Below are 19,343 nucleotides of genomic sequence, written 5' to 3'. Positions count from 1 at the left end.
AAAGCCTTTTCTATTTCACTTTTATTCTAGCTCTCATGTTGATTCTATTGTTCCACAACAGTCAGGGTTCACAGCCTTAAAGTAATAACCATATTTTCTCATTTTACCAGCCTATTTTGCATTTTCACTTTTGAGAAGCAACAGTACATGACTTTGAACACGCCTACCATCACATCAGTGACCAGAGACACACACTATTTTTTCTACCTGTTTAGCTAAACAGTGAGACGAGATTTCCTTCCGCACTTTCAGCTTAGTTTTTTTTTTCTAGAAAGATAGCTTTTCAGAAAATATGAAAGTCTGCCACTTATCAGGTAGCAACACAAACAGACAGTCATTACTAAACAACGTTTAAAGCATTGATCACAGTATTTCCTTTCCAGGCATTCCACATCCTGCTCTGGATCTAAAGGACATGACGAAATATGCTTCAATTACTCAGCAAGTTTATTTGTCTCTTCTCTTTTACACAAGAAATGGTTTACAACATATCTTAATTGAAATAAGCAGCCCTATTACAACCCAGGTTTTCATAGGTTCCCTGGACTCCTATGTTTCTCCCCAGATATCTTTACTGTCAATTTCATTTTATTAACAAAGCAACAATTGCTGCTATATGTAACAGCACTTCAATTTTCATCACACTGACCAAAATACAGTGAAGTTATATTAGAGTTTCAATGGAGGAGAGGAGGGCATTGTGGGGTGAAAAAGAAGTAAATCATAGCTTTAAGTACTGTCAAAGTACTGAAGTACTGCCCAAAAAACTCTCAACACAAACTTGAACAATTCCCGAGAGAAAGTCACTTCTAATGTAATTTTTTTTCTACTGGAGAAGAATGTTCATGTGAAACAAGATGTACAGGGCAGCAAAGAATCATTAAGATGCTTTATTAACAAATATCCACTCACCGCAAAAAGTATCTGCCTGCATACAATTAGATTTTAGCTTTTCAATAGTGTTTTATTGGCAGTGGAAAATGCATCAGTACTTTATTGAAAGAAAGCAATAAATAATACTGTGATAAAAATAGTTCAAAAGTAGACTGTACATATTGTTACATAATCTGAAAATACACAAAAGATTAATAGAAAAACAGAACAGTAACAATGAATTTGTTTTACAAGCAAGTTAAAAGTGGAAAACAAAATAAGAAAAAAGACATGCTATATATATATTGTTGCATAATAAATAATGCACCATCTGAACAGAATCTTGCTGGCTTTTTAATATGCCATTTACAAGTGTTGGATACATTTTTCTACTCATACAGTCCAAAATGGCTACAACCATTCAAACTAAAGTCCAGACAACTCTTTAGAACAAGTTTACAAAACACAAAATATGATTTACGTAAGAAAAGTAAGGCCTTGATTAGGAGTTCCACTGCTTTAGTTCTCAGCACACTGTACCTTCATTTTCACTAGTCATTTGACATGAGACTGCAGTGTTTCATGACTGGTCCATTAAAATTAGTTTTACCAGCATCTTTCCACAAGTGTTTTCAGTCAAAAAAGATCAGCACAAACGCACTCTGTGGCCTGTGGATTACAACCAGGAATTATTATGAAGTCTATCTTCCTCAGTTAAGAAAAACAGTTCTTGGTTTATGGCTTGTTCTCAGTCACTGTGAAGATATGCTATACAAATACAGCAGAGACAGAGTTATGACCAAGTCAACCACTTCTAAAATGTGTTCCATAGTGTTCTAGTTCTTCCCAGCTTTTCAAACGACTTATATTTTAAATAAAGACAAATTCCCACTACTTGACAATTCCTTTGTGGAAAGGTACACTTCGTAAAAGAACATTTATGTACCATACCTTCAACAACAACATACGCTTGTCTGAAAAAAATGCTGGACTTGTTTTCAGATCTAGCTAACATTTCCAAAAGACAAAATATATACTGCTTGGTGTCATGATACTTTTACAAAGGTATTAAAACTCTTTTCACCTTCAGTTTCATTATTAAAAAACAATGATAATTACAGTAACTGCATAATTTACAAAAACCTTACATTATTTATAGGGACATATACATACAAGCATTACAGTACATTCAGTTGGAAAGACTAAAATTAGATTAAAAATCAGCAATGATTCATTGTAGACTGAATAGAAACAGAAAAAAAGTAAGTAACTATATAAATGAGAAGTCACATAAATATAAGAAACATTTAGATTCTAAAATATTTTCTCTATAGTACTCATGAATTTATTTGCTAATTAAAAACTCTGTAATAAAATATCTCAAAGTGTCCATTTAAGAAGTATTAACAGGTTGCGCTTTCCAAATGTTCAAAATGCTGCATATCACCGGTAGAAATAGTGTGGGTAAACTGCAAAAGAAAGAAATAATTGGATTAGAATGAAACGTTGTTAAAAAATTTGCTAAGTTCCTCACAAGCAACTCAGTAGTGTAGCAGTCATGCACCAAATTATTGCCATGCCACAACATAAACCATTTCATTGCAAATTATTAATTTCGGTTGCAAAGTAAAGCACATGAGGTCAAATACTTCCTAGATTTTTCATTCTAGGTCATTTGCATCATAATCCTCCACACTAAGAATTTTCTAGTGTGTATATGGGTGAAGACTCTAAACTTTGATGTCTTAAAAATAAGAACATTAAGATAACCCTTGAGATTATATATACGCTGACAGATCCACATAGTTGCTGAGAACTCATTAGAGCTGAACTTCTTTGTGTGAAAAGGTTCAGCATTTGAAGAAAAGGCAGCCACTATACACGAGTTGGTATGGATTTTGCTGGTGGAAAGAAAGAAGCTGTACACAGAAGAGATAGAGATAGGCAATTTATTGCCCATAGATATCTGCTAATGACAGTAACAATATTTTTTCATTGGATTTCTTCTGTACCCAACAGTCAAAAATGTTAGGTTCCAAACTTGTTTGCAAAACAAGATTGATGAGAAAATACAGCAGAGGCTGCTGAAGAAAAATCAACCCAAATCCTTAAATAAGACAGAACTGAGTATCTATTCACTAGTTGGAAGACATCCATTTTTTGTTTGAATATCCTGTGTTATCAAAATCCTTCACTGTCACCACTGTTACACAATTACCCAAATCTTGGACTGCAGGTAACTAAATCCAATCAGACAAACTAAACAATCACAATGGTATTGAGTGTCTGAGAACTGGAAATCAATGCAGTTATCCCATAAAAATTCAATATGGAAGTATATTGTAGTATATTTGACCAAGCAAAGACTGAAAGAATCTGAACCACAATATCACAAACTGAGTTCCCTTTCCACTATATCCCTAATTTAGTTCCCTTCCTTCCCACTTTCACTAGCTATTTCATGTCACCTGACTTCAACGCTTTCTACATTGTTACTTGCATGCATAATCCTTCCTGAGGCGGTTTAAAAAAATAAATAATGGAGGAATATAACAATGTACAAAAGTAAATACTGAAACTCAGTTGTCTTTGTAAGAAATAAGCTTTATATTTTGAACAATCTACTCTGCAAATTGAAAAAAGCCTTTTAAATTCATTCTATTAAAACACCTGACACTTTACTCATAAATAGCTGCTTTACCATTCCACCTATCAACTTTACTCACCAGGAGAAGGCTTTAACAGGAGTAGGTCCTTACTGTAGCAGAATCCAATCTTTGTGTTCCTGATACACTGCCTATTTCAAGAAGCATGGGAAAACATGCAGAACACAGCATGCATGTTAGTTTTCAAAAACCATCACAGCAGTGTGATCATAGCTACTACACTCACTCAACTCAAAGGTTTCAAGTTAGAAAACCTAAATTTACTGTACAGTTTATATATTTATCACTTCTAGTTTCTGTGGCTATCGAAAAGAATCCTGAAAAAAACCTGCATGCCAACTGGCACACAAATTGCCAGAGATGTGTATATATATACTTCAATACAGTAAGAAGAGAGGTGTTTTAATGCTAAGAAAGTTTTATTTATACATAGTTTTTCATATGAATTCTGGAAGATATTTTGTGCTAATGAAAATCTTTAATGTAAACCAACTCACATTTTAAGTAGTAAAGGTAGTAACATCAGGTGTAAAGGTTGCTTCTTTGACCTTTACTCCAATACACTCCTCAGAACTTGAGACAACTCTGACAGACTACAAGGGAACTCAAATCCTATCTATTCCAATTAAATGGATTTTCAATCTATTTTTAACTTGCTTTATAAGAAAAAGTGAGAATTTTATTCTCATGGTATTATTAGAGACTGCTTTTAAACTGGCAATCTAATTAGTACAATAGGTGATTGATTCTCACTTCCAAGTGCTGTTTCTTTTTCTTTTTTCTTTTTTTTTTTTTTGCTCCCTCTTTTTCTTTTCTCTTTACATACGGGGAGGGGGCTCATCCATACACATAAATCATTCTAATAAATAATTCTCAAATAGTGGTTACAAATACGCTCAATAGTTAAATGATTACTAAGGGGGGGAAAATGCACCTTTTTCTCAAGTTGTAATATTCTCAAAATTATCTGAGAGAGTTTATTCATAACATTTCCTGAATGCATTTTACTGCATTTTCAGACTAATTAAATTAATCTAATTGCTACTAATTCAAAACCATGCGTCACATTACAAGACTTCTAACTAAATGTCCTTTTATTTTCCCAGTTTAATAAAACTTCCTAAATATAATTATCACTTTTTCCAATGAAGTAAAAAGAACCTTATCTAGTACAGTTCCTGAAATTATAAAGCACTCTGTGGTTAAACAGTGTTACAAATACAGTCATGCACAAGGCAGATGCTTTTATGGAGCAAAAAAAGCTTATTTGAACTTCATTTCCCTATAATCTCAAGCAAGAAAGCGCATCATGCTTAAAATAATCTAAAGTAAATACCATCAATCTGCATCTTCTTTGGCTGCATAGAGGGTGAAGACATTGAGGCTGTAACTCTGAAATTTGCAGGAAGAGTCTCTGCTGATCCAGCAGCTAAACCTCTTATGTCCTTTGGTCTAAACTTCTTTCTCCATGAAGGTGCTCGCCTAAAGCTCTTATCATCATCCTGTTAAATTGATAAACATTAGCAGTTCAAAAATTTAGGATTGTTACCAACATTAAAAGGATTACTGACAATTTAGGTAAATACACCATCACTGAACGACCTAATTTTCAACAGCTCAGATGCAATGGGTCACTGTTTTCAACAATATGTGCTCATTTTGCTGGAGTGTAGGCTCTTCATCTAAGTAATTATGCAAATTCGTGTGTCTGGCACATCTAGGAAACCCCTGTAGTTCAAGTGTTTTTACTTCCTGATTTGTAGTAATTTGTGTCGTATCATCTAAGAATGAGTGATATGAAATGGAACTTAAGAACACTTCAGCTTAAGCTGAACAGTTGTTTATAACTTTATATTTTGTTTTACAGGAGTGATGATACAACTATAGCATGTTCTCATGCTACAAATTGCAGGTAATCAGAGTGAGGAGAAAAAAATTAAACATAGTAAATACTGCTGTTCAGAGCCTTAGTTAATTGCCTCAGTAATTACAGTTAAAGATTCCCAAAGGATTTGTTCTGCATTCATGTATCTGCATCTTAAAGAAATATCACACTATAATTAAATGCAACAGTTTAAATTGCCCTGCCAAAAATGCCTTTATCAATGAATGTCAATGCACGATGTCCACTGTGAATCTACACTTGTCAATTTCACCTTTAGAAACAATTCTATCTTTTGATTGCTGTTTATATAATGTACTACAACTTATAATTGAAATTAGGAGACACATGCCTGCATTATTTGGAAAGATCTTCATAATAAAATACTTCTGCTGCTCACTGTAACCAGAACAGAGTAGAACACTCCTCCCTCAAAGCCTCATCTCCTGCAGTGAGAAATCACTACTGAAAAATAACTCAGAAAACTATCAAGCTGTTTTCTGTTTGTATTATTAAAAGCTTAGCATAGATACATACTAGGCTATCAGAATGTGCTGTACAAGGGCTACAAGTCTAGTTTTGTACCTTTGTTTTCTGGCACCCAAAATTGCAAACGATGCTTGAGGTGAGGCTGCACCAACACAGTTTCTCATATATAGCTTGTCAGAGCTTTATACTTCTTACATTAGAGCAATGCATGTACACTGTAAATCACAGACTGTCTAATAAGAATTACTTTGATGAGCAAACATTTCTGGTCATTGTTCCATACAAGTATTAACAGACAGTAACTCAAGGATAACTTGAGTAACTTAGGATAAAGGTTTGAACCATACTATACAGACTTTCTCAGTTATCCTTGATCCACCTGCAACACCGATAGCTGTTTTTCCCACATTTTAGATGGAAAAGAGTGATTCAACCACAAGTGTGCTGCTAGTAAACTTAACTATGCAAGCTACAGATAAACCTGCAAATCACCTCATGCTTTCCCATTCAAAGTTATCTTACACAAAAACTGCCATATCCAGAAATTCACAACAAATTTCCAAGTCCTTTTTTGTCACAATTCTGTCAATGGATTGACAAGGGTCAAGCTACATTCTTTGACTTTGCAGTTCTGATATAGTTCCTACAGACATAGAACAGTTCAAAAGCTCAAGAAACTTACTTCATCAAGTCTTCTGTCAGTGCCCATAACGAGAAGGTTATTAAATTCCCTCTCCAGAACAGCCCGAGCCTAAAATTTAGAGTATGAAATAAAAAAATGATTGTATAGTTTCAGGAGCCTGTATTTCTTTTAAAGCAAATTGTTTAGGATCTTCTAATCAGAGTATTAAACATTCTTAACCCTTGAAAAATAACAGCAGTTTGACTTTAAGTTGTAAGATGAAAGTTGTAACATGAAAGTTCATGATGCTCAAACCTACTTACTTCAGATAAGATCTAGCAAACAACAAGAAATGATACATTTTACACTAATGCTAAAATGGAATATGAGCAAAAGTTACAAACAGCATTCTTCGTTCAAGCAGATTTAACTAGCACTGCAACTAAGAAAATAATTAAAGCATAGCTCTGTTTTTTCTCTTTACAGGAAAAATGATTAGGAACACCTTTCCATTTCCAATAGCCAGGAACAGAAAGACATGCACTTACCTAAAAAAAATAGTAGTTTCCATTTTTATCCTTTCTAGAGGGGAAAAAAGTACCCCCATCAACCATAATGTAAATCTTGCTTACCTGTGTGTTCTGTGTCGGTATTTGTAATAAAAGAGCTAATGCATTGTAATCAAATGTTTCATCTAAGGCCACAAGTGCACCATGAACTCCACTCTCTACAAGGTTATTCGCATATTCTTTGAGACCAATGGACGATACCCAACGGATCATTCTGTCATTGCTCCACACAAGGACATCTATGGACAAAAGAATTTGATTTATATAGTACAACTTCTCTGAACAAAAAAATACAGTCCTTTCTTGTTCTGCATGTTGGTGTAGGGATATTCATGTATGCAGAACTCATTGTGATTGATGCTAAGCAGTAGCCCTAAAGGAATTCTGTTATTTAATATTTAGGGTGCAAATTAATCTGCCCCTGCTTTTTTTGAGTGCATGAGATGGTCTGAATTGACAACAACACTTCTTGTTTGAACTGCAATGGATTGTTTCCAGTCAGCAGTTTTTGCTACATCCATCACCACTGGATCTTGCACAATCTCCTCTTTCTGCCTACAGAGGAGATTAGTCACATTATTTATGAGAAAAGTACAGCTGGGCAATAGTGTTCATGCAGGTAGGAATCAATATGGATTTTGTATTTTAAACTACCATTTTCAAGTGGCTTAACCTTACCCGCAACAGACTAAATATTTTTTTTTGTACTCAGATGTCCAACAGCAGTTTAATGTACTTCCTATAGAAACTGAACAGAAAAGCTTTATCATTGTGTTTTATAATCTTATTTACCTTTAAGTTCTGACAGCATTTGATGTAGTAGCATACACTTTTGTATACACACTACTATAGTTTTCTGCAATTCTAAGTGGAAAGGAAATGTATTTCAATTTTGCTGAAGGACATTCACACTGTAACAGTTCGAAGATCAACATACTGTCAATATACTGCCACCTTTTTTGAAGAAAAACTCCATAAATTAGCACTTATACTGCACTAATATCAACACAATTATGTTCTTATTAACAGGTTTTTGGTGGTTTGTGTGTTTTGTGTTGTTATTTGTTTTCACATTACATATGAGTGTTTCTACCAATCAAACCAAAACATTTTTGAGGCAGAACTGTGCAAACAGGATGTATTCAGACTGAGGACAAAACTTCAGTCATTAACCTTTAATTCAACTATTGGTCACCAACCTTTAATTTCAGATTGGCTTTCTTCTCTTTTTCTTTCAAGTTCTTTTCGATCATAGTTCAGTCTTCTTAGGCACATAATTCCACACTGAAAACTGTTTCTGTTTTAGAAAGAAAAAAAAATGAATTAGAGATAAACAAAATACTTGCTATAAATGTTTAGTCTCCAACTTAACCCATTTACCTGTGAAAACTATCCACCATTTTAAGTTGTCCACGTAGATCTTTTTTAGTTAAGTGATCCAGCATTCGAGCATCAACAAGACATTCCATGAAATAGCTGCGATACTGAGGGAGCCCCAGACTAGGGAGCCATTCATTGCCAATCCACTCGTGGTTCATATCACCATATGCTAACGTCTGTTTTCAAGAAGAAAGACATAAGCTTATTAAAATGAGAAATAAAGAGAAAAGCTTTTCTAGACAACATATTTTAAAGAAAATGATAAAACAATGCTTATAGCGCTAAAAATTCCTTAAGAATAAACATGTCAAAAACATTAAACAGCACACGTAGGTTTTTGAAGAAGCTATCTTCATGAAGAAAAGCAAGCCCAGACAGTCAGATCAGTGAGTAAAACTGCCCTAATATATTTCATCTTAAAGAGTATGAAAAAAAATTATGCAACAACCAATAACAGTTAAAAACTACTAAGGTGTAACTGTAGCAGCAAGAATCCCAGGACTTCATTTTGTTAAGCTGAAAATACAGTGTTCCTTGAAAAGTGAAGGTGCTGAAAATATTGCCTCTCTTGAAAATTTAGCAGAAAAAGAAATTTTTAAAAAAATGAGAACAAAAACACACGATGGTTGAAAAATAACTGTAATTGTTTGGCTGTTTTTTAATATGCCTAACAGTTTTCAGAAGCAGGTCCCAATTATATAAGCAGAAGTTAAAAAGTTCTATTTAAGAACCAGTAATTCTAATTGCTAGCCCTCATTATAAGGCTAGACTCCATTTAGACTCCAGCTTCACATAGACCTGCAAATCACCATTTTTTTGTAGAACACTTCAGAAAATAAGTTGATTTGAAACTAGGTTCTAAACATTCTTCAAGCAACAAAAAACAGCAGCTCTCTTTTTTCAAAAGAGAAGGCAAATAACTTATTTTTACTGCAGAAGTTTTATTTCTTCTCTAGAGAAAGTATCTTCTAGAAAGAAGTAAGGTGACACAAATGTATTTCTTCAAGCCATCACTGGGTAACAAAATTGAAAAAGCACATTACTTTTGTAATAGGGACGCAAGCCATGGTTGCTAACACAGACAATCTGCAAATAAGCACCTGAGAAATAGTTAATGGGACTTGAACAGTTTTATACTAGAAGGGGGCCAAGCAAGAAGAGATTGTACCATCCAAAGATGTAAGTCACGGGCAAATCCTGAGTTTTGTTTATATCCCTTATAAAAAAAACTGAACTTTCTCAATGCCTGAAAATACAATTAGGATTTGTCAAGCTTGAAGGGAAAACAATTAATCAAGGAGGATTACATAATTAGTGCACAGAAATCTTCTTAGTTGTCTAGGCTTAGTATGCAGTATACCTGTGATGTTGGCCAGGTTGAGCAAGAACTTTCTGTACGCAACAGATTCTGAACTGGAGCCCCAAAGAGCCATTTCCCAATCAAAAAACACAAGGCTTTACATCATTAAATTTTAATTTGATCTAGTTTGTTAAATACGCAGAATACTACAATGCTCAATAAGAGTAACTTCATTTTGGATATTCAAAAGCTTGAGGACAAATGTTTTTGAAAGCTAATGATAACAAAGCTTTTGGAATATTCTTCCCCTACCATTCCTATTAAAAAATGCCACATAATTTTTTGTGATACATTATGTAATAAAAAATATTTTACAAATTTTGCCATGATGAACCACCAAATCTTGTGAGCTGTATAAAAAATTAACACTTTTAAATAGCCTAAACAAGTGTATCTTGTAATTCTGTACTACATAAACATGTTTCCCTCTTTCCCAGTCCCCATTCTACACCAAGAATCACTACATGAAATGGCAATCAGATTCTTTTGTGCTAATTATGACAATACAAATTACATGTAGTCTATAATATTACATAAAGTTTCCAACCTGAGCCCAGCTTCCCTCCTCATCTTCCTGTTACGTGGTTAGAAAAGCAAAAGAACACATATATTAGTATTTAAGTTTAGTAATGAGACAAAAGTTAAAGATGCACTGCAAACTCTAAGTCTACTGCACACAATGAAAATCTACATAGTGCATGCATCATGCATTGTGAGAAATACACAATTGTCCCATAAGAATTTGGAAAACCATCTACTGATTAACTTTTCTGGAAGAGAAATTTCTGCACAAATCAATTGATCTCTTAGTTAAATCAAATCAGAGCTTTTTTTTTTTTTTTTTTTTTTTTTACAGATTATAGAAAGTTTGTTGTTTGTGTGGTTTTTGATTATCTTTTTTTTTTTTTTAAAGAGTCTTATCAATGTCGATTTTTTTCCCATCTGGAAAAAAAACACATCAATAATCAAATTGCAAGGTTAATGATTAGAAGAAGCCACAATGCAGAATTGTAATGCATTAATTTTTTAAAAAGATAGAAAGAAGACCAAGGGCCCTTGGTTCAGTAGTTCAAGAAGTGGGAAAAGCACTCTAACGAACAGAAGTGGCAACACCATAAACTAACCGTTTGTTGTGTGGCTGTAAGATTTTCCATTTCTTCATGTGTTACCCAGACATTTCCCGTGGTCTAACATGACCCCACAGTGAACCAATCACATCCAATGAAAGGAAAGCAGTAACAAAGAGGAAAGGTTGCAGAACATATAAGCAATCGGTACATATAAGGAGCAGGCATGGGCAAAAGCAATGGTTTCTAAAAGTTTTAAGTATAGGTCAAACTATCTAACATGACAGCATAGAATAAAAGGCCATTAACAGAGATCACTTTTCTTCGAAGATATTACACAACTGAATGCAATAAATAACTTTCATTGATGTAATTAGTGGACAAACATTTGACTGTGCTCTAATCCAAAACATGTATTTGTAGTCCTGTACATAACCCCAGAAAACCCCAAAAATAACATCAGATTGTAGAGTACACAGACTTGAGAGATGGAATTCAAACCAACTTTCAGTGTTTAAATTTAACGCAGCATGTAAGAGACAATTGGCCCCCTAATTTCACATAGTCTGAATTACCATTCTGAATGAAAGGCTCTGTATACATGGATTTTAAAAGCCTCTTGTTTACTATTAACTGTTACAAATTACGTGCACGTGAACGTCATCTGTATTATGTTTTGTTCTGAGGCTAAAAGCAGAGACAAATAACAAGTATTCTAAGTATTTTTAATTGTATAATTACACTGATACAAATTAATCTTAAAAGCACCATTCTTTCTTAATTTCCAGAAAAGGAGGAAATATTGTTCTTCCTACAACTTGATGTTTCCAGAAATTCTTACTTGAAGCTCAAATCCTTTCAGTTACATAATTAAGAAAGAAGATTTAGAAATTCTAATGGTTCTGAAAGACATCTAGTGTTGGATCACTTTCCTTACCGTTCTTGAGGTGGGAGGGGCAGATGGACTTGTTAGTGACATGATCTCCTGAATGGCCAGTCTCAGCTTCAGTCTGTGCAGGGGATTACTAATTCCAATTTCACGCTGTATTTCCGTATCAGACAAAGCTGACATAATAGCACCACTTTTCACATTTGCTCGGCATGCAGCCACATACCAGGCTGGCATCCCTACCCACAGCTGAAATACAAAAAAAAAAGTAGTAACCAAATCTGGAAAGCACTCCTGGTCCCAAAAACCTTAAATTCCTTAAAAATAAGTATATTCCTTATTAACCTGTTTTGGAAGGACTGCTTACCTCCAACCATACGACTACTGTAGGTCCATCCCATTGTGCAAAAGGTAAACCTTGTCTTCTGGCTTCCTCAAGCAACTCATGTCTATGATAATAAAAACAGTTATTAATAACAAAAGCTAGTATAAACAGTGTAACTTTAACAAATCAAATTACTATCTTTTTGCAAAGTCATTTTTCTTCACTTCCCAGCCTAATAGATACAATGATATAGCCACTAAGGCAGTCTCAAGAAATAGACAAGGACTACATAGAGAAATAAGCTGAGCTGGATACGAAATCTCTGTGTAACAGAGATGCTGGGTCTTGCCTTTAAGAAAACTACAGAAAAACCTCTCTCAAATCACTGCTGACGCTCAGTCCAAAGCTGCCACCACAAGGTGGAGACGTCTGACTTATCTCTGACAGTTAGATTCTTGATTGCTGCAGTTTTCTAGAACCTCTCAGTAATTCATCCCAGCTAAACACGCTACTCGGGAATGAAATAAAGAGGAGGAGGAACCATCACATAGCTGGTCACAAGCAGCCATTCTATTGTATATATTTTAAAATCCAATAGTGCTGAAACAGTGTTCAGCAATTAGCAGCTCAGTAGTTAGATTTCACTTAAATCATCATATAAAATCACTTAAATTCACAAAAAAGAGAAGATTTTAAAAGCTAATACTGATTTGTACACTTCAAAAATATACATGTTTCTAAAATAAAAACAGAAGATCATGATTTCCTCCTACCACAGAACATACACTAAGCTGATCCCACAAATCATCAGCCTTAAACACATTGAATTGCTTTGCTTTACTTGGTATTTTTCTGCTTTTAATTTTTAAATAACAAAGATTCTATAAAACATTGCTTGGTGAGAAGATATTAAAATGCTTAATGCTGTATTTGCCAGAAAGGAATACAATGTTTTTCCAAAGCAGTTAAATTCTGAAACTGGTGGTTTTGTTGTCCTTTTGGGTACAGTACAGTAACACGCTCATGCAGTGAGGGAGGTGCACTAGTGACAAAGGAGCACAGATATGCTCAGAGAATCCCAAAGATGACCTCAGGCAGCCATGTGAGTGCTGTCTCCCCTCCTCCTACTGGCTCAGAAAGCTTTCTGGGGCATGCAGTTCAGAGAATTGCTGCAGTAATTTCTTGTCGTTTCAGTAGCCTTCCTGCATGCTTTAGGATAACTATGAAACAGTAATTGATTTAGAGGTGAGCAGTATAGGGAAAGCACTGAAAGATTAAGGTGAGGTTACAATGCAGTCATATTACGGTATGTAGAAAACAGCTGTGTTACTGGAAAGAAATGTGATGGAGTTAAATGTGGAAAAATAAGCAAAACAATGTTTATGGGAAGTTTACTTGAATTATTCAATGGATCCAAAAAGTAACACTTCCATGAAGCAGAATGTTAGCTGCAGAGTTTGTTCATATACAGTAAGAGATAAACTCACTTAGATGGGAAATTATTAAATTGAAATTTCAAGACATCTCTTGGGAAGAATTAAGAAATAGCTGCTGTTGGCATTTATAAGAGATGCATCAACATTTTGCCTACAGCAGGGAACTTCACTTTTCCAAAAATTATCTTCCAGCTTCACCAGAAACTCACTGTGCTCCAGTGATGAATGATCAAGCTATATAAATAGTACAACTGACATATCAATTTAGTTGCACATCATCAATTAGACCTTTTTTTTTTTTTAAATGGGTACAAAATCCATCCTCATATTACCTTTGTCTACTGCAGTAACATTTTCAGTGTTAACAGATGGTAGATATATAGTCACTGCCTTGAAACATAAGAGATCTCAAAGGGGCAGCTAACTACTGGAATTTAAGTAACAAAACCAAGGGATGGGCATCTAAAATTGGTTGAGCATTACTTAAAATGGGAGACAAATTGAGGAAAGCTAGTTGTTAGGTATATTCAAAAATGAGTCTAACATCAGCCATAGAGAAATAGTGGTCATACAGGAAGAGAAACAACGTCAAAAATGCAGGTGCTAGGTGTAGTAGTGAACAAACTGGCCCTTTGAAGACCATCTGAAGTAACTGTATTTATAATGGCTCCCAGCAGGCAAGCATAGTCTGACCCACAAGGAAATGAAGCAGTTCCATGCAACAGCACTGTCAATGGATGGGAACATAAATCTTGAACTTGTAGCCATATGGCACTGCTGTATTCCAAGTTTCTTGGTCCGAATCAAAGGTAACAGATTTGGAAGAAGCTGAGAATAGAGAAAACACTAAGGAAAACACTAAGGAAAAATGTAAAGGTGCTGAAGAGAGCAATAATGGTAGAAATGACAGAGTTCTATGGTGCAAAAACTGAAAGGCAACAGTAGAAAAATGAAATGAAAATACACTAACTTCAGGCAGATCAATAGTGTAATTTTTCTTATGTACCATAAATAGGTATGTAAACTTTGTGCATAACTTTTTTTTTTTTAAGGAAAGATACCTTAAACTGACAGTAGACTTCCTTTTTAGTTAATACAGCATTAAGCTTGTAATGATGTACAGGAAGCACTAAGACAGTGGTGGCAAACAGCATCAGCAGTACAGCTCACAAAGATGAACAGCACAAACAAAACATTAGAAACAACTCACATTTAGGAAGCAAAGAGCATACTTTAAATAAATACATCTACCCTCAAATTGAATCACCATGACTATCAACTACTCCCCAAGCAACTTTCAAAACCCAAATTACAAACTTTCGAAGACTTAATATTTCCATTGAAAAAGAAAAAACCACACCATGCAAATTAAGACAAGACATACAACTAGCATGAAGACAACACTGGATATATTTCAGCAACACACTTTCACAACAACTTCTTCTGCATCTAATCTCTCTTCTCACAATTAGACTTCTTTCAAAAAAGTTAGCACTTTTCAGACTAAAAAATCCAAGCAAGATTTATCATAATTTCACAATAATCCTAATAAATCAAACTTACCCTGATTTTGCACTACCACAAATGGTAAACAAAAGGAAAATGAAACAATAAAGAAAAATATAAAACCAAGATTAAACTGAAAACAAAGGTATACAAAAATAGACAAATAATGCATACAATTTAATCCTGTCACTACAAGGTTTTGTTAGAAAAGACACTGAATACTGCTCTCATCCCTTTTGTGTACATGCTCCTCTCAGCACTATGTACCATTTGTCATAAGATTCTTCATCAACACAAATGAAGGTACTACACTGTGAATATGTATGTTTCCATGTATAGCTAGCAAGTTAATTTCCAACTCTTGCATATAGAAGCTTTCACATTAAGCAACCAACAACATGGCAGCCACTAGGTATACTTTTGTATTGATTATTAACATATTCTGCTCTTCAAAAATTTACTAAGAAACATTACTTATTGTAATATTAAATTAAGACAGCATAGACTGCTCTACTCTAGAATACAATTTGTCACTACTATTGATAAAAATCTATACTGTTCCAAGAATAGGCCTATCACTATTTGTACGTGACCAGATTAAAACAATTTATTCAAGCAAGATGTGGTACAACTTTAAAGCTCTGTAGAAAAAGCAAAATATCACACTACAGCAATGTGCGATTGCCTTCACTGTAGAAGTTTGAAGAAAAACAGCTGAGCCTACTGTTATGCAAACAAAACCACATTCCATTCTGACTTTTGAAACCAGCATGCTGCTGGTTTTCATTAGTAAAGTGACCAGGCATGATTTTTATTTGCTAATAGGACTTAAGCAATGCAAGAAATCTCTCTTGTAAAGAGAAATTCATCACATTGTCATTCTAACATACATTACTTAATCTTCAGAAGGCAAGTCAAAAAGTCAAAACATTTCTGATCTCAGACAGCTTTTTTAGCTGCAAGTAATGGCAGCTTGACAGAATAAAAGCACCAGAACTATAAAGTATATGGCTAAGCTTTGGGAAAAAAAAAGTAAAGAATGCCTGATCCTTACTTACACAATTCAGGTGTTTCCTGTATTACCATATAAACATCAAATCAAAACTCCTAACAACAATATCTCTTCTCACCTACACTTTGCTACATCTCTTCTAAGTCAAGGAATAACCAAACATGCAGTGGGTACTCAATGGTGAATTTCAAAGGTTTGCTTGGATACTTTTGGAAAAAAATCTCATCATTAGGAAAAAATAACCACATATCTAAAAGGTGCCTTAAAGGAAGTAGAGTCAGAGTTTATTAAACAGAGGAAATCAGGAGTATATGGTGAAAACAGATTTGAATTGCTGTAATATGAAGTGAAAAATATCAAGATAATCATAAATAGAAGTGGGGGGAAAAAAAAACAACCAAAACAATTAGCGACTACAACACAAAAGGAAACTGGTTCTGAGCCACTTGTTACAAAAGACAAGCCAATATATACAAGAATGCCCTGTAGTGAACTTTTCATGCTTTCATACTGCACTCTATCAACAAGCAATTGTCAAAGCACTTTAGAAAGTCTTCCAAATGAATTGAATTCAAAGCAGGAATTAAACAAAATACTTTGGGACAGTAGGACAGTTTGATAAGAGTCTGCTTTTAAGCAACAAGTATTAATCCTTTCCAAACTTACCAAGACTATACTACCACTAATAATCTGGAAAAACGTGGAAAAAAGAAATTAACAGAGGCTTAAGAGTCACAGCACCACACTGGGGAAAAATACCCGAAAGCACAAAACTGAAAACAAAGCATTTCTGAACAAGGCAATATCATAATAGCGAATTAAAAATATTTGATAACTTACTTTTTCTGCATTTTTCTGTTTTTTTCTGCCTGACCTCCAAGTTTGCTAAGGCCTAATGCATCCTGAGAGGAACTATCTGCCTCTGCCATGCCAACTGCAAAGAAAGAAAAGGAAAAAAAAAAAACACAGTCTCATTTTCTCAGTTTGGGTCACATGGTTATAGATAAAAATCACTACTGCTTCCCCATGCAAAAATATTTAATTCTTTGTAACATTACTGACGCTACTTTTAACCAGGAAATTTCTTTTCACTTAAGTGGCAGATAAAAAATTTTTCCCCGTCAGGCCCATAAAAGACAAACCAGATAAAATCTTTTGTACATTTATCTTACAGAAGTGCTTGGGCTTAGAGTTTCTTTGAGTATTTATCATAATCATACTTTACAGTCTTATACTACCTTTGGTTGTCAACAATCCTTTGGTGACACAACATATTCAGACCTACAACAAACCCCAAAAATGTATAAAGGAACACTGTAACTAGAAGAGCAGGTACAGAAATAGGAGCGACTGTGGTGAATGGTGGAGCGAGGGCAGGAAGAAGAAAACCGTGCAAATGCTCTTCTAAATATTTTTTCTGTATTTAAGTCTTAATGGCAAAACATTTACAGAAAAGAGCTTTACTGGTCACAGGACATCTCACTCGCAGATGACATCTAAGCATTTGAACCAGGAAGTGATATGAATGCTTTGTTGGAAATTCCAAGAACTGGCTGTACAAAACCAACTGGAATATTTGTAAAGTAAATAATGACGTGTTTACCAGCCCTGGTAAGTATTTCACATTGATTAAAAAGATTTAATTGACCTTTAGCAGTCTACAATACAGCTAGTGATTTGTATAATGGAGCTATCAATTTTAGCTGCACAGCTTCATTTAACTTCATTTGGTTTTACTATATTGCTGGTAGAACACCTGCAGAAAGTTACAAAATGCAAAGGAAGGGTTAACACTTAAGGGTACAGAATAGTGTATTTCAAAGCATCTCCTTCATTGGAGAATTATGTCAAGACCAACATGGGAAATATAAAAGATCTGTAATCTCCATCTGGGGGTGGCTACAGCTACTGCATCGTTGCTCTGGTTTTCACTGCTCTCCCTGCAGATTGTCTGTCCCAACTTCATCAACAGCTATTTTCCACTGACTGGATGGCACTGCTGAAGCCTGCAATCAGTTTTTCATCACACGTGCCTACAGCTGTAGCTTTATACGCAGTATCACCCCAACAGATAATTCCTCTTCATATCCTCTTTGGTGAAATCACATCAAATAATTGTAATAAACCATGTCAAAACAGTCCCTTTTACAAAAAGGAGCTTTTATGAAACAAATACTGAAGAGATGACTTGCCATATAATATTTTGTCCGGGTGGATCACTTATATATGCTAATGGCCAGAATCTTTACCATGTTAAACAAAAACTTTTTTGGATTTCATATACTTCACAATATTAGTTGTGTTGCTAGCATTGTATATAGCTTTCATAATAACAAAGGTCAGTCACACTCAAATGTGCAGAAAGCAATGCATTTTATACAAGAATCAGAGGAATAAATATGCTTTCCTAAAAGAAAAAGGCACGCTAAAAGACAGCAATACCTGACTCACTGAGCTTGCACATAAAAACCTGCCAAAAGATTCAGTGTCTAATTTGATAAAACATGTACACTAGCAACTAAATACTCTGTCAAATACACATATACTGACACATACATCCTAAAATTCAGCCACTGAAGAAAAAAAGAAGGCAAACCAACCTTGTCCTAATGCTTCCTTGCTTGTTTGTCCAGGTCGTCCCTTTTCTTTCTTGCCAAACAAGCGGCCAATAGAGGATTTAATCCCCTTCTTTTTGGGGGCTTTATGAAGGGAATCTTGGCTACTATTGCTGCTACTAGGATTACTTGCTTGACCATCTTGTGAGCCGGTTGAACTTTCACAAAAACAAAACAAAGGAAATAAAGGAGTCAAACAAACTGGTTTATGTACATGCTCATTGTCATTACATAGTGAAAGACAACTTCTGGTTTCCATGAAAGTTCACATAAGATCAGTAGCTTACTAGTAACATTTAATTTCAGATTTGATGAATATCACAAGAAGAAATTGACATACCAAAATAAACAGAGAAAATAAACAGAGAAAAACATTAAACATTAACCATTAAACACAGAAAAACAAGGGAAAGAATAGAAGGAGTAGAATATTTACATATTATAGAAAGGAACTTATTTCTTGAAGAATTAAGGTGTTTAAAGTGCGATTCAGGGAAGCCAAAGCTGACAATGCAAGTTCCTTACAAATTAAGCAGACAATAGAAGTTTGAAATGCTTGAAAATACTTGAGATGCTTGAAAAACAAAAACCACACACCAACTGAAATTGAGTTACTTTTTCAACTTTCTTATTTATAAACAATCTATGAAAG

At 34.5% G+C, this 19,343-nt stretch overlaps 1 protein-coding gene across 8 annotated transcripts in view; it reads right to left on the bottom strand.

Moving 5' to 3' along the window:
• Positions 1 to 173: 173 nt before the first annotated feature.
• Positions 174 to 19,343, bottom strand: part of PPFIA1 (PPFI scaffold protein A1) — a 56,128-nt gene continuing 36,958 nt past the window's right edge. For 2 of the 8 annotated variants that reach the window (XM_090140745.1, XM_031593310.2), the window contains 13 exons: positions 18,677 to 18,849; positions 16,917 to 17,010; positions 12,165 to 12,246; positions 11,846 to 12,046; positions 10,966 to 11,028; positions 10,389 to 10,415; positions 8,482 to 8,657; positions 8,301 to 8,398; positions 7,165 to 7,340; positions 6,593 to 6,661; positions 4,876 to 5,041; positions 3,600 to 3,670; positions 174 to 2,342 (listed from right to left, as the gene is read on the bottom strand). In XM_090140745.1, the coding sequence (XP_089996871.1) occupies positions 3,612 to 3,670; positions 4,876 to 5,041; positions 6,593 to 6,661; positions 7,165 to 7,340; positions 8,301 to 8,398; positions 8,482 to 8,657; positions 10,389 to 10,415; positions 10,966 to 11,028; positions 11,846 to 12,046; positions 12,165 to 12,246; positions 16,917 to 17,010; positions 18,677 to 18,849 (1,384 nt within the window). In that variant the 3' untranslated portion in view covers positions 174 to 2,342; positions 3,600 to 3,611. The remainder of the gene's footprint in view (positions 2,343 to 3,599; positions 3,671 to 4,875; positions 5,042 to 6,592; positions 6,662 to 7,164; positions 7,341 to 8,300; positions 8,399 to 8,481; positions 8,658 to 10,388; positions 10,416 to 10,965; positions 11,029 to 11,845; positions 12,047 to 12,164; positions 12,247 to 16,916; positions 17,011 to 18,676; positions 18,850 to 19,343) is intronic. The other 6 variants (XM_090140750.1, XM_031593312.2, XM_090140748.1 and 3 more) reach the window with 5 other exon arrangements.

This window comes from Phasianus colchicus, chromosome 5, assembly GCF_987193195.1.
Source record: "Phasianus colchicus chromosome 5, bPhaCol1.hap1.1, whole genome shotgun sequence".
Classification (NCBI taxonomy): domain Eukaryota; kingdom Metazoa; phylum Chordata; class Aves; order Galliformes; family Phasianidae; genus Phasianus; species Phasianus colchicus.
Note: the sequence above shows the minus strand (reverse complement) of the source record. Positions and strands in the feature narration are given on the sequence as shown.